This window comes from Aegilops tauschii, chromosome 5 (genome assembly GCF_002575655.3).
Source record: "Aegilops tauschii subsp. strangulata cultivar AL8/78 chromosome 5, Aet v6.0, whole genome shotgun sequence".
In the NCBI taxonomy this organism is placed as follows: domain Eukaryota; kingdom Viridiplantae; phylum Streptophyta; class Magnoliopsida; order Poales; family Poaceae; genus Aegilops; species Aegilops tauschii.
The window spans coordinates 39,850,234-39,866,656 of record NC_053039.3 but is presented as its reverse complement, the minus strand read 5'-3'; the positions used below and the strand labels follow the sequence as shown (position 1 = coordinate 39,866,656).

Here is a 16,423-nt window from a genome sequence, read left to right as displayed (position 1 = left end):
TCTAGCATGAATAATAAACATTTATCATGAAATATGGAAATAAATAATAACTTTATTATTGCCTCTAGGGCATATTTCCTTCAGTCTCCCACTTGCACTAGAGTCAATAATCTAGATTACACAGTAATGATTCTTACACCCGTGGAGCCTTGGTGCTGATCAACGCCAGATGTTATGAACGCCTGGCAGAGCAAAGCTGATGACTACTCGATAGTTCAGTGTGCCATGCTTTATGGCTTAGAACCGGGACTTCAACGATGTTTTGAACGTCATGGAGCATATGAGATGTTCCAGGAGTTGAAGTTAAAATTTCAAGAAAATGTCCGGATTGAAGGATATGAAGTCTCCAATAAGTTCTATAGCTTCAAAATGGAGGAGAATAGTTCTGTCAGTGAACATATACTCAGAATGTCTGGGTACCACAACCACTTGACTCAACTGGGAGTTAATCTTCCTGATGATAGTGTCATTGTCAGAGTTCTTCAATCACTGCCATCAAGCTACAAAAGCTTCGTGATGAACTATAATATGCAAGGGATGGATAAGATAATTCCCGAGCTCTTCGCTATGCTAAAGGATGCGGAGGTAGAAATCAAGAAGGAGCATCAAGTGCTTATGGTTAACAAGACCACCAGTGTCAAGAAGAAGGGCAAAGGGAAGAAGGGGAACTTCAAAAAGAACGTCAAACAAGTTGCTGCTCAAGTGAAGAAGCCCAAGTCTGGACCTAAGCCTGAGACTGAGTGCTTCTACTGCAAAGGGACTGGTCACTGGAAGCGGAACTGCCCCAAGTATTTGGCGGAGAAGAAGGATGGCAAAGTTAAAGGTATATTTGATATACATGTTATTGATGTGTACTTAACTAATGCTCGCAGTAGCACCTGGGTATTTGATACTGGTTATGTTGCTAATATTTGCAACTCGAAACAGGGGCTACGGATTAAGCGAAGATTGGCTAAGGACGAGGTGATGATGCGCGTGGGAAATGGTTCCAAAGTCGATGTGATCGCCATTGGCACGCTACCTCTACATCTACCTTCGGGATTAGTAGACCTAAATAATTGTTATTTGGTGCCAGCTTTAAACATGAACATTATATCTGGATCTTGTTTGATGCGAGACGGCTATTCATTTAAATCAGAGAATAATGGTTGTTCTATTTATATGAGTAATATCTTTTATGTTCATGCACCCTTGATGAGTGGTCTATTTTTACTAAATCTTGATAGTAGTGATACACATGTTCATAGTATTGAAGCCAAAAGATATAAGTTTAATAATGATAGTGCAACTCATTTGTGGCACTGCCGTTTAGGTCATATTGGTGTAAAGCGCATGAAGAAACTCCATTCCGATGGGCTTTTGGAATCACTTGATTATGAATCACTTGATGCTTGCGAACCATGCCTCATGGGCAAGATGACTAAGACTCCGTTCTCCGGAACAATGGAGCGAGCAACAAACTTGTTGGAAATAATACATACTGATGTATGCGGTCCGATGAGTGTTGATGCTCGCGGCGGGTATCGTTATTTTCTGACCTTCACAGATGATTTGAGCAGATACGGGTATATCTACTTGATGAAAGATAAGTCTGAAACATTTGAAAAGTTCAAAGAATTTCAGAGTGAAGTGGAAAATCATCGTAACAAGAAAATAAAGTTTCTACGATCTGATCATGGAGGAGAATATTTGAGTTACGAGTTTGGTCTTCATTTGAAACAATGCAGAATAGTTTCGCAACTCACGCCATCCGGAACACCACAGCGTAATGGTGTGTCCGAACATCGTAATCGTACTTTATTAGATATGCTGCGATCTATGATGTCTCTTACTGATTTACCGCTATCGTTTTGGGGTTATGCTTTAGAGGTGGCTGCATTCACGTTAAATAGGGCACCATCTAAATATGTTGAGACGACACCATATGAACTTTGGTTTGGCAAGAAACCCAAGTTGTCGTTTCTTAAAGTTTGGGGCTGCGATGCTTATGTGAAAAAGCTTCAACCTGATAAGCTCGAACCCAAATCGGAGAAATGTGTCTTCATAGGATACCCAAAGGAGACTGTTGGGTACACCTTCTATCATAGATCTGAAGACAAGATATTCGTTGCTAAGAATGGATCCTTTCTAGAGAAGGAGTTTCTCTCGAAAGAAGTGAGTGGGAGGAAAGTAGAACTTGATGAGGTAACTGTACCTTCTCCCGAGTTGGAAAGTAGTACATCACAGAAGTCAGTTCCAGTGATTCCTGCACCAACTAGTGAGGAAGCTAATGACGATGATCATGAAACTTCTGATCAAGTTACTACCGAACCTCGTAAGTCAACCAGAGTAAGATCCGCACCAGAGTGATACGGTAATCCTGTTCTGGAGGTCATGTTACCTGACCATGACGAACCTACGAACTATGAGGAAGCGATGATGAGCCCAGATTCCGCAAAATGGCTTGAGGCTATGAAATCTAAGATGGGATCCATGTATGGGAACAAAGTGTGGGCTTTGGTTGACTTGCCCGATGATCAACAAGCCATAGAGAATAAATGGATCTTCAAGAAGAAGACTAACGCTGACGGTAATATTACTGTCTACAAAGCTCGACTTGTTGCGAAAGGTTTTCGACAAGTTCAAGGAGTTGACTACGATGAGACCTTCTCACCCATAGCGATGCTTAAGTCCGTCCGAATCATGTTAGCAATTGCCGCATTTTATTATTATGAAATTGGGCAAATGGATGTCAAAACTGCATTACTTAATGGATATCTTAAAGAAGAGTTGTATATGATGCAACCAGAAGGTTTTGTCGATCCAAAAGGTGCTAACAAAGTGTGTAAGCTCCAGCGATCCATTTCTGGACTGGTGCAAGCATCTCGGAGTTGGAATATACGCTTTGATAGTGTGATCAAAGCATATGGTTTTATACAGACTTTTGTAGAAGCCTGTATTTACAAGAAAGTGAGTGGGAGCTCTGTAGCATTTCTGATATTATATGTGGATGACATATTGTTCATCGGAAATGATACTGAATTTCTGAATAGCATAAAAGGATACTTGAATAAGAATTTTTCAATGAAAGACCTCGGTGAAGCTGCTTATATATTAGGCATCAAGATCTATAGAGATAGATCAAGACGCATAATTGGACTTTCACAAAGCACATACCTTGATAAAGTTTTGAAGAAGTTCAAAATGGATCAAGCAAAGAAAGGGTTCTTGACTGTGTTACAAGGTGTGAAGTTGAGTAAGACTCAATGCCCGACCACTGCAGAAGATAGAGAGAAGATGAAAGATGTTCCCTATGCTTCAGCCATAGGCTCTATCATGTATGCAATGCTGTGTAGCAGACCTGATGTGTGCCTTGCTATAAGTCTGGCAGGAAGGTACCAAAGTAATCCAGGAGTGGATCACTGGACAGCGGTCAAGAACATTCTGAAATACCTGAAAAGTACTAAGGATATGTTTCTCGTTTATGGAGGTGACAAAGAGCTCATCGTAAATGGTTACGTCGATGCAAGCTTTGACACTGATCCGGATGACTCTAAGTCACAAACCGGATATGTATTTTTATTGAATGGTAGAGCTGTCAGTTGGTGCAGTTCCAAGCAGAGCGTCGTGGCGGGATCTACGTGTGAAGCGGAGTACATAGCTGCTTCGGAAGCAGCAAATGAAGGAGTCTGGATGAAGGAGTTCATATCCGATCTAGGTGTCATACCTAGTGCATCGGGTCCAATGAAAATCTTTTGTGACAATACTGGTGCAATTGCCTTGGCAAAGGAATCCAGATTTCACAAGAGAACCAAGCACATCAAGAGACGCTTCAATTACATCCGCGATCAAGTCAAGGAAGGAGACATGGAGATTTGCAAGATACATACAGATATGAATGTTGCAGACCCGTTGACTATGCCTCTCTTACGTGCAAAACATGATGAACACCAAGACTCCATGGGTGTTAGAATCATTACTATGTAATCTAGATTATTGACTCTAGTGCAAGTGGGAGACTGAACGAAATATGCCCAAGAGGCAATAATAAAGTTATCATTTATATTTCCTTATATCATGATAAATGTTTATTATTCATGCTAGAATTGTATTAACTGGAAACTTAGTACATGTGTGAATACATAGACAAAACAGAGTGTCACTTGTATGCCTCTACTTGACTAGCTCGTTAATCAAAGATGGTTAAGTTTCCTAGCCATAGACATGAGTTGTCATTTGATGAACGGGATCACATCATTAGAGAATGATGTGATTGACTTGACCCATCCGTTAGCTTAGCACTCGATCGTTTAATTTGTTGCTATTGCTTTCTTCATAACTTATACATGTTCCTATGACTATGAGATTATGCAACTCCCGAATACCGGAGGAACACTTTGTGTGCTACTAAACGTCACAACGTAACTGGGTGATTATAAAGATGCTCTACAGGTATCTCCGATGGTGTTTGTTGAGTTGACATAGATCGAGATTAGGATTTGTCACTCCGATTGTCGGAGAGGTATCTCTGGGCCCACTCGGTAATGCTCATCACTATAAGCCTTGCAAGCAATGTGACTAATGATTTAGTTACGGGATGATGCATTACGGAACGAGTAAAGATACTTGCCGGTAACGAGATTGAACTAGGTATTGAGATACCGACGAACGAATCTCGGGCAAGTAACATACCGAGGACAAAGGAAACAATGTATGTTGTTATGCGGTTTGACCGATAAGGATCTTCGTAGAATATGTAGGAACCAATATGAGCATCTATGTTCCGCTATTGGTTATTGACCGGAGATGAGTCTCGGTCATGTCTACATAGTTCTCAAACCCGTAGGGTCCGCACGCTTAACGTTCGATGACGATCGGTATTATGAGTTTATGTGTTTTGATGTACCGAAGGTTGTTCGCAGTCCCGGATGTGATCACGGACATGACGAGGAGTCTAGAAATGGTCGAGACATAAAGATCGATATATTGGAAGGCTATGTTGGAACATCAGAATGGTTCTGGGTGAGTTCGGGCATTTACCGGAGTACCGGGGAGTTACCGAAACCCCCCGGGGAGTTAATGGTCCTTAATGGGCCATGGTGGAAGAGAGGAGAAGGCGGCCAAGGTGGTCCCCCCAAGCCCAATCCGAATTGGGAGGGGGGCTGGCCCCCCTTTCCTTCTCTCCCTCTCCCTCTTCCTTCTTCTCCTACTCCAACTAGGGAAGTGGGGAAACCTACTCCTACTGGGAGTAGGACTCCCCCCCCCTTCGGGCGCGCCATGAGAGGGCCGTCCCTCCCCTCATCCACTACTTTATATACGGGGGAGGGGGCACCCAATAGACACACAAGTTGATTGTTTAGCCGTGTGCGGTACCCCCCTCCATAGATTTCCACCTCGGTCATATCGTTGTAGTGAAGGAAATATGCCCTAGAGGCAATAATAAAGTTATTATTTATTTCCTTATATCATGATAAATGTTTATTATTCATGCTAGAATTGTATTAACTGGAAACTTGATACATGTGTGAATACATAGACAAACAGAGTGTCACTAGTATGCCTCTACTTGACTAGCTCGTTGATCAAAGATGGTTATGTTTCCTAGCCATAGACATGAGTTTTCATTTGATTAACGGGATCACATCATTAGGAGAATGATGTGATTGACTTGACCCATTCCGTTAGCTTAGCACTCGAACATTTAGTATGTTGCTATTGCTTTCTTCATGGCTTATACATGTTCCTATGACTATGAGATTATGCAACTCCCGTTTACCGGAGGAACACTTTGTGTGCTACTAAACGTCACAACGTAACTGGGTGATTATAAAGGTGCTCTACAGGTGTCTCCGAAGGTACTTGTTGGGTTGGCGTATTTCGAGATTAGGATTTGTCACTCCGATTGTCGGAGAGGTATCTCTGGGCCCTCTCGGTAATGCACATCACTTAAGCCTTGCAAGCATTGCAACTAATGAGTTTGTTGCGAGATGATGTATTACGGAACGAGTAAAGAGACTTGACGGTAACGAGATTGAACTAGGTATTAAGATACCGACGATCGAATCTCGGGCAAGTAACATACCGATGACAAAGGGAACAACGTATGTTGTTATGCGGTTTGACCGATAAAGATCTTCATAGAATATGTGGGAGCCAATATGGGCATCCAGGTCCCGCTATGGGTTATTGACCGAAGACGTGTCTCAGTCATGTCTACATAGTTCTCGAACCCGTAGGGTCGGCACGCTTAACGTTACGATGACAGTTTTATTATGAGTTTATGAGTTTTGATGTACCGAAGGAGTTCGGAGTCCCGGATGAGATCGGGGACATGACGAGGAGTCTCAAAATGATTGAGACGTAAAGATCGATATATTGGACGACTATATTCGGACATCGGAAAGGTTCCGAGTGATTCGGGTACTTTTCGGAGTACCGGAGAGTTACGGGAATTCGTCGGGTATTTTTCGGAGTACCGGAGAGTTACGGGAATTCGTCGGGTATTTTTCTGACCTTCACAGATGATTTGAACAGATATGGGTATATCTACTTGATGAAACACAAGTCTGAAACATTTGAAAAGTTCAAAGAATTTCAGAGTGAAGTGGAGAATCATCGTAACAAGAAAATAAAAGTTTCTACGATATGATCGCAGAGGTAAAATACTTGAGTTATGAGTTTGGCCTTCAGTTAAAACAATGTGAAATAGTTTCACTACTCACGCCACCTGGAACACCACAGTGTAATGGTGTGTCCGAACATCGTAACCGTACTTTATTAGATATGGTGCGATATATGATGTCTCTTACCGATCTACCACTATCGTTTTGGGGTTATGCTTTAGAGACGGCTGCATTCACGTTAAATAGGGCACCATCAAAATCCGTTGAGACGACGCCTTATGAACTGTGGTTTGGCAAGAAACCAAAGTTGTCGTTTCTTAAAGTTTGGGGTTGCGATGCTTATGTGAAAAAACTTCAACCTGATAAGCTCGAACCCAAATCGAAGAAATGTGTCTTCATAGGATACCCAAAGGAAACTGTTGGGTACACCTTCTATCACAGATCCGAAGGCAAAACTTTTGTTGCTAAATTTGGAATTTTTCTGGAGAAGGAGTTTCTCTCGAAAGAAGTGAGTGGGAGGAAAGTAGAACTTGATGAGGTAATTATACCTGCTCCCTTATTGGAAAGTAGTTCATCGCAGAAACCAGTTTCTATGACGCCTATACCAATTAATGAGGAAGTTAATGATGATGATCATGGAACTTCAGATCAAGTTATTACTGAACCTCGTAGGTCAACCAGAGTAAGATCCGCACCAGAGTGGTACGGTAATCCTGTTCTGGAGGTTATGTTACTAGACCATGACGAACCTACGAACTATGAAGAAGCGATGGTGAGCCCAGATTACGCAAAATGGCTTGAGGCCATGAAATCTGAGATGAGATCCATGTATGAGAACAAAGTATGGACTTTGATTAACTTGCCCAATGATCGGCGAGCCATTGAGATTAAATGGATCTTCAAGAGGAAGACGGACGCTGATAGTAGTGTTACTATCTACAAAGCTAGAATTGTCGCAAAAAGGTTTTCGACAAGTTTAAGGTGTTGACTACGATGAGAGTTTCTCACTCGTATCTATGCTTAAGTCTGTCCGAATCATGTTAGCAATTGCCGCGTTTTATGAAATCTGGCAAATGGATAAACAAAACTGCATTCCTTAATGGATTTATTAAAGAAGAGTTGTATATGATGCAACCAGAAGGTTTTTTCAATCCTAAAGGTGCTAACAAAATATGCAAGCTCCAGCGATCCATCTATGGACTGGTGCAAGCATCTCGGAGTTGGAATATATGCTTTGATAAGTTGATCAAAGGATATAGTTTTATACAGACTTGCGGTGAAGCCTGTATTTACAAGAAAGTGAGTGGGAGCACTACAGCATTTCTAATAAGTATATGTGAATGACATATTGTTGATCGGAAATAATGTAGAATTATTCTGCAAAGCATAAAGGAGTGTTTGAAAGGAGTTTTTCAAAGAAAGACCTCGGTGAAGCTGCTTACATATTGAGCATCAAGATCTATAGAGATAGATCAAGACGCTTGATAAGTTTTTCAATGAGTACATACCTTAACAAGATTTTCAAGTGGTTCAAAATGGAACAGTCAAAGAAAGAGTTTCTTGCCTATGTTACAAGGTGTGAAATTGAGTAAGACTCAAAGCCCGACCACGGCAGAAGATAGAAAAAGAATGAAAGTCATTCCCTATGCCTTGGCCATAGGTTCTATGAAGTATGCCATGCTGTGTACCAGATCTATTGTATACCCTACACTGATTTTGGCAAGGGAGTACAATAGTGATCTAGGAGTAGATCACTGGACAGCGGTCAAAATTATCCTTAGTGGAATAAGGATATGTTTCTCGATTATGGAAGTGACAAAAGGTTCGTCGTAAAGGGTTACGTCGATGCAAGTTTTGACACTAATCTAGATGACTCTAAGTCTCGGTCTAGATACATATTGAAAGTGGGAGCAATTAGCTAGAGTAGCTCCGTACAGAGCATTGTAGACATAGAAATTTGCAAAATACCTACGGATCTGAATGTGACAGACCCGTTGACTAAAATTATCTCACAAGCAAAACATGATCACACCTTAGAACTCTTTGGGTGTTAATCACATAGCGATGTGAACTAGATTACTGACTCTAGTAAAACCTTTGGGTGTTGGTCACATGATGATGTATTTTATGGGTGTTAATCACATGATGATGTGAACTATTGATGTTAAATCACATGGTGATGTGAACTAGATTATTGACTCTAGTGCAAGTGGGAGACTGAAGGAAATATGCCCTAGAGGCAATAATAAAGTTATTATTTATTTCCTTATATCATGATAAATGTTTATTATTCATGCTAGAATTGTATTAACTGGAAACTTGATACATGTGTGAATACATAGACAAACAGAGTGTCACTAGTATGCCTCTACTTGACTAGCTCGTTGATCAAAGATGGTTATGTTTCCTAGCCATAGACATGAGTTGTCATTTGATTAACGGGATCACATCATTAGGAGAATGATGTGATTGACTTGACCCATTCCGTTAGCTTAGCACTCGATCGTTTAGTATGTTGCTATTGCTTTCTTCATGACTTATACATGTTCCTATGACTATGAGATTATGCAACTCCCGTTTACCGGAGGAACACTTTGTGTGCTACCAAATGTCACAACGTAACTGGGTGATTATAAAGGTGCTCTACAGGTGTCTCCGAAGGTACTTGTTGGGTTGGCGTATTTCGAGATTAGGATTTGTCACTCCGATTGAAAGAGAGGTATCTCTGGGCCCTCTCGGTAATGCACATCACTTAAGCCTTGCAAGCATTGCAACTAATGAGTTTGTTGCGAGATGATGTATTACGGAACGAGTAAAGAGACTTGCCGGTAACGAGATTGAACTAGGTATTAAGATACCAACGATCGAATCTCGGGCAAGTAACATACCAATGACAAAGGGAACAACGTATGTTGTTGTGCGGTTTGACCGATAAAGATCTTCGTAGAATATGTGGGAGCCAATATGGGCATCCAGGTCCCGCTATTGGTTATTGACCGGAGACGTGTCTCGGTCATGTCTACATAGTTCTCGAACCCGTAGGGTCCGCACGCTTAACGTTACGATGACAGTTTTATTATGAGTTTATGAGTTTTGATGTACCAAAGGAGTTCGGAGTCCCGGATGAGATCGGGGACATGACGAGAGTCTCGAAATGGTCGAGACGTAAAGATCGATATATTGGACGACTATATTCGGACATCGGAAAGGTTCCGAGTAATTCGGGTATTTTTCGGAGTACCGGAGAGTTACAGGAATTCGTATTGGGCCTTAATGGGCCATACGGGAAAGGAGAAAAAGGCCCCAAAGGGTGGCCGGACCCCTCCCCATGGACTAGTCCGAATTGGACTAGGGAGGGGGGCGCCCCCTTCCTTCCTTCTCCTTCTCCCTTCCCTTCTCCTACTCCAACAAGGAAAGGAGGAGTCCTACTCCCGGTGGGAGTAGGACTCCCCCCTTGGCGCGCCCTCCTCCTAGGCCGGCCGCCTCCCCCCTTGCTCCTTTATATACGGGGGCAGGGGGGCACCCCATAGACACAACAATTGATCTATTGATCTCTTAGCTGTGTGCGGTGCCCCCCTCCACCATATTACACCTCGATAATATCGTAGCGGTGCTTAGGCGAAGCCCTGCGTCGGTAGAATATCATCATCGTCACCACGCCGTCGTGATGACGAAACTCTCCCTCAACACTCGGCTGGATCGGAGTTCGAGGGACGTCATCGAGCTGAACATGTGCTGAACTCGGAGGTGCCGTACGTTCGGTACTTGATCGGTCGGATCGTGAAGACGTACGACTACATCAACCGCGTTGTGTTAACGCTTCCGCTTTCGGTCTACGAGGGTACGTGGACAACACTCTCCCCTCTCGTTGCTATGCATCACCATGATCTTGCGTATTCGTAGGAATTTTTTTGAAATTACTATGTTCCCCAACATGTAGTGCTTAGGCGAAGCCCTGCGTCGGTAACTTCGTCATCACGGTCATCACGCCGTCGTGCTGACGAAACTCTCCCTCGACCTCAGCTGGATCTAGAGTTCGTGGGACCTCACCGAGCTGAACGTGTGCAGATCGCGGAGGTGTCGTACCTTCGGTGGTAGGATCGGTCGTATCGTAACGACGTACGACTACATCAACCGCGTTATCATAACGCTTCCGCTTTCGGTCTACGAGGGTACGTGGACAACACTCTCCCCTCTCATTGCTATGCATCACCTATATAGATCTTGCGTGATCGTCGGAAAATTTTGAAATTACTGCGTTCCCCAACAGTGGCATCCGAGCCAGGTCTATGAGTAGATGTTATATGCACGAGTAGAACACAAAGAGTTGTGGGTGATAATAGTCATACTTCTTACCAGCATGTCATACTTTGATTCGGCGGTATTGTTGGATGAAGCGGCTCAGACCGACATTACGCGTATGCTTACGCGAAACTGGTTCTATCGACGTGCTTCGCACACAGGTGACTAGTGGATGTCTATTTCTCCAACTTTAGTTGAATCGAGTGTGACTATGCCCGGTCCTTGTTGAAGGTTAAAACAGCAAACTTGACGAAAAATTGTTGTGGTTTTGATGCGTCGGTAAGAACGGTTCTTGCTAAGCCCGTAGCAGCCACGTAAAACTTGCAAAAACAAAGTAGAGGACGTCTAACTTGTTTTTGCAGGGCATGTTGTGATGTGATATGGTCAAGACGTGATTATATAAATTGTTGTATGAGATGATCATGTTTTGTAACACAGTTATCGGCAAATGGAAGGAGCCACATGGTTGTCGCTTTATTGTATGAAATACAATCGCCTTGTAATTGCTTTACTTTATCACTAAGCGGTAGCGATAGTCGTAGAAGCAATAGTTGGCGAGACGACAACGATGCTTCGATGGAGATCAAGGTGTCAATCCGGTGACGATGGTGATCATGACGGTGCTTTGGAGATGGAGATCAAAGGCACAAGATGATGATGGCCATATCATATCACTTATATTGATTGCATGTGATGTTTATCCTTTATGCATCTTATTTTGCTTAGTTCGCCGGTAGCATTATAAGATGATCTCTCACTAAATTTCAAGGTATATCGTAGGAAATTTTTGAAATTACTGCGTTCCCAACAGCCACTTCGCTCCACTACCCTCCACTCCCTCCGCCACCCAAGCTCCCGGGAGGATAGCGCCCGACCGACGGCAGAATCTGTCCGGCCCGACTCCATAGCATCGGCTCGACAGGCGCTCGAATCCTCTAGGGCTAGATCATTGCGGTCTTAGAAACCGGAAGATCTCTCCTTCCCCATCATAGTCGAGCGGACTATGAGTCCCACCGGGACCGGTGTGCCCGCTGTGGGAAGGATCTCTCCTTCCCCATCACCGTCGGGAGGACTATGAGTCGCACACCGGGACCGGTGTGCCCACTGTGGGAAGGAGAGGATAAGGCCCGCCAAGGCCCGTCTCGCTGCAGACATGGCAGCGCGGGCAGGCGTAGAGGAGGAAATCATTCGCGTCCGCATTGTAAAGAAGAGGCAGCGGAGGAACACACGCGCCCTTGCCCGAGAGCATAATCGGGCGGTCCAGGCCATGACCGGGCTGGCACCGAAGGAGGACAGCTCTGGCGACGAGTAGATCCGGCTCGATCCCTACTACGTCTTTGATCCGTACTTTCGCGACAAGGACGGCAAAGGCAAGGCAGTCGTGGATGATCTCCACCATAGCCAAACATGTCAATTTTTGGTAGTCCGATGGCATGTTAGTAGTGATGTAGCAGTCAGACGATGTGTGTAGTGCATCGACGTAGTTGCATGAGCTTGTATGAATTTAAGATATCATAATTGAGGTGTCCGGTTGTGAGATGAAAAATTTAAGGTTTTGAACGGTCAATGCGCAAACGTGCAGGGCTTGGACTTGTCGTGTCCGGCTGTAGATAGATCCACTTCCGCCTCCACCACCCTCTTCCCCCTTGGGGCCGCCGGCCGCCGTCACCCGTTTGCCGCTTCCCTTCCCTAAACCTGTCCTCGGGTATGGATCTTCCCAACGGAATCGAATATGTCCATGCGATTGGATAACCCCCTTTGCTCCACCTGAATATGCTCGTAATTATCCCTAGTTGTTCCGCGCTTTGCAACGATTGTTGGAACCGAGGACACCTGCGAGGCGTAGATCGCTATCACGCGGAGGAAGAGAGGTAGACGAAGACACGAGAGGTTTTTGTGCTGTGCACAGTTCTACAGCTTTTTTCATTGATCTTCAGCTTATTTGTACATCGACTAAGAAATGAAAAACCCTCCACGCCGCCGAGCCTACCGGACGTGCCATCCCACGTCGCCCGTTGTGCGCGAGGTGAGTGCGGGCCGAGTCCTACGCTGCATGCCATCCCATGAGCTCACAATGGCCGCACTAATCTAGCTAGCTACTAACTGAAAACGAAAACAGCTTCTGCATGTACATGCACATGAGGCAGAGCCGGTTATTCAGCTAACTAAAAAAGCAAACTATCCTAACAGACAAAGGATCATAAGCTCAACAATTCACCCCCTAATCCTTGTGCTCAGGGATCACCTTAACAACGCCGAGCTTCTGTCGCAGCTCAATGAACTTGATTCTGCCCAGCGCCTTGGTGAGAACATCGGCAAGCTGTCCATCAGTGCCAACATGGTCGACATCCACCTTGCCATCTTCAATGCATCCACGAATAAAATGATATCGTATGTCAATGTGCTTACTTCTTTCGTGATGCACTGGGTTCTTGCTGAGCTCGATCGCCGACTTGTTGTCGACGGCTTAGCCATTGTTGGCGCGTCGCCGGTGAGCTCGCCAAGGAACCTGCACAGCCACACACCCTGGCATGTTGCGGATGCCGCCGCCATGTACTCAGCCTCGCATGACGAGATGGCGACGACCTTCTGCTTCTGAGATATCCAGGTGATCACGCTGGAGTCAAGGAAGAACACCACTCCAGTCGTACTCCGCCGATCATCCACGTTGCCGGCGTGATCGCTGTCGCTGTAGCCAATCACCTCCGGCGCTGAAATTCCTCCGCGCTTGTAGCAGCAACCATACTCCAAAGTCCCGCTAACATAGCGGAGGATTTGCTTCACCGCAGCCCAATGCAATTCTGCAGGCGCCTCCAGATACCTGCTGACGATGCCGACGGCGTAGGTGATGTCAGGTCGAGTGTTGCAGAGGTATCGAAGGCTGCCGACGACGCTTCTGTATCGTGTGGCATCCATGGCGTCACCGGTGCCCGTCTTGCACAGCTGGAGACGATTCTGCATCGGAGTGTCGCTAGCGTTGCACCCCCCTCATCCCAGCAGCTTCGAGGATCTTCATGGCGTAGGTGCTCTAACAGAGACTGATCTCTCCGTCCTTCTGACGTACCTCGATCCCAAGGTAATAGCTCAGGAGGCCGAGATCGCTCATGTCAAACACACTGCGCATCTGCTCCTTGAACGCCTTGATGTCGTCGATGCTGCCGCCGGTGATGATCAGATCATCCACATACACGCCGACCAGCAGTGTCCCCGCGCCGGTGCTCCTCACCGCATGCTCGAGGGGGCTGCGCTCGAACCCGAGCGACGCAAGCGACGCGTCGAGCTTGGCGTACCACGCTCGGGGTGCCTGTTTCAGACCGTACAGGGCCTTCCGGAGACGCAGCACCTTTCCTTCCTCACCGGCGATGACGAAACCCGGTGGCAGGTGCACGTAGACTTCCTCGATCAGGTCGCCGTTCAAGAACGCCGACTTGACGTCCATGTGATGGACTTGCCATCCTTGCCGTGCCGCCAACGCCAGCAGTAGCCGCACTGTTTCCAAGCGAGCCACCAACACCTCGTCGTAGTCCACGCCTTGTCGCTGCGAGTAGCCCTTCGCCACCAAACACGCCTTGTGCTTCATGATCTTGCCGGCGGGATCCCTCTTGACCTTGAACACCCATTTGAGCCCTATCGCTCGATGCCCAGGCGGGAGCGTGGCGAGCTCTGATGACCCACAAGTGTAGGGGATCTATCGTAGTCCTTTCGATAAGTAAGAGTGTCGAACCCAACGAGGAGCAGAAGGAAATGACAAGCGGTTTTCAGTAAGGTATTCTCTGCAAACACTGAAATTATCGGTAACAGATAGTTTTGTGATAAGGTAATTTGTAACGGGTAACAAGTAATAAAAGTAAAAAAGGTGCAGCAAGATGGCCCAATCCTTTTTGTAGCAAAGGACAAGCCCAGACAAACTCTTATATGAAGGAAAACACTCCCGAGCACACATGGGAATTATCGTCAAGCTAGTTTTCATCACGCTCATATGATTTGCGTTCGTTACATTGATAATTTGGTATGTGGGTGGACCGGTGCTTGGGTGCTGCCCTTTCTTGGACAAGCATCCCACTTATGATTAACCCCTATTGCAAGCATCTGCAACTACAAAAGAAGTATTAAGGTAAACCTAACCATAGCATGAAACATATGGATCCAAATCAACCCCTTACGAAGCGACTCATAAACTAGGGTTTAAGCTTCTGTCACTCTAGCAACCCATCATCTACTTATTACTTCCCAATACCTTCCTCTAGGCCCAAACAATGGTGAAGTGTCATGTAGTCGACGTTCACATAACACCACTAGAGGAAAGACAACATACATCTCATCAAAATATCGAACAAATACCAAATTCACATGACTACTTATAGCAAGACTTCTCCCATGTCCTCAGGAACAAACGTAACTACTCACATATCATATTCATGTTCATAATCAGAGGAGTATTAATATGCATAAAGGATCTGAACATATGATCTTCCACCAAATAAACCAACTAGCATCAACTACAAGGAGTAATCAACACTACTAGCAACCCACAGGTACCAATCTGAGGCTTTGGGACAAAGATTGGATACAAGAGATGAACTAGGGTTTTAGAGGAGATGGTGCTGGTGAAGATGTTGATGGTGATTGACCCCCTCCCAATGACAGGATCGTTGGTGATGACTATGGCGATGATTTCCCCCTCCCGGAGGGAAGTTTCCCCGGCAGAACAGCTCCGCCGGAGCCCTAGATTGGTTCCGCCAAGGTTCTGCCTCATGGCGGCGGAGTTTCTTCCCGAAAGCTTGCTTATGATTTTTTTCCAGGCTAAAAGACCTCATATAGCAGAAGATGGGCACCGGAGGCCTGTCAGGGGGCCCACGAGGCAGGGGGCATGCCCATGGGGTAGGGTGCGCCCCCACCCTCGTGGCCAGGGTGTGGGCCCCCTCTGGTACTTTCTTCGCTCAGTATTTTTTATTAATTCCAAAAACTGCTTCCGTGAAGTTTCAGGACTTTTGGAGTTGTGCAGAATAGGTCTCTAATATTTGCTCCTTTTCCGGCCCAGAATTCCAGCTGCCGGCATTCTCCCTCTTCATGTAAACCTTGTAAAATAAGAGAGAATAGGCATAAGTATTGTGACATAACGTGTAATAACATCCCATAATGCAATACATATCAATATAAAAGCATGATGCAAAATGGACGTATCAACTCCCCCAAGCTTAGACCTCGCTTGTCCTCAAGCGGAAGCCGATAACGATAAATATGCCCACATGTTTAGAGATAGAGGTGTCGATAAAATAAAATACGGACATGAGGGCATCATGATCATTCTTATAACAGCAACATATATAGATATTGTCATACGATTTCTTATGCTTAAGTAATAATCTGTTCACAATGTCAAGTATGAATCAGAAACTTCATTGAAAACTAACAAACTATAATCTCGGTCATTGAAGCAATTGCAATTTATCATAATATCGGAAAGAGTCAATATAAGAGCTTTTCAGCAAGTCCACATACTCAACTATCATTTAGTC

The 16,423-nt window shown here is 44.9% G+C and overlaps 1 protein-coding gene across 1 annotated transcript; it reads right to left on the bottom strand.

Annotated features, from left to right (window-relative positions):
* Nucleotides 1–13,125: 13,125 nt before the first annotated feature.
* LOC120964510 (secreted RxLR effector protein 161-like) lies at nucleotides 13,126–13,865 on the bottom strand. Its single transcript, XM_040389248.1, has 2 exons — nucleotides 13,358–13,865; nucleotides 13,126–13,265 (listed from the first exon to the last, which is right to left on the bottom strand). The coding sequence occupies exons 1-2, from the start codon at nucleotides 13,863–13,865 to the stop codon at nucleotides 13,126–13,128; spliced, it is 648 nt and encodes a 215-aa protein (XP_040245182.1).
* Between the last annotated feature and the right edge of the window lie 2,558 nt (nucleotides 13,866–16,423).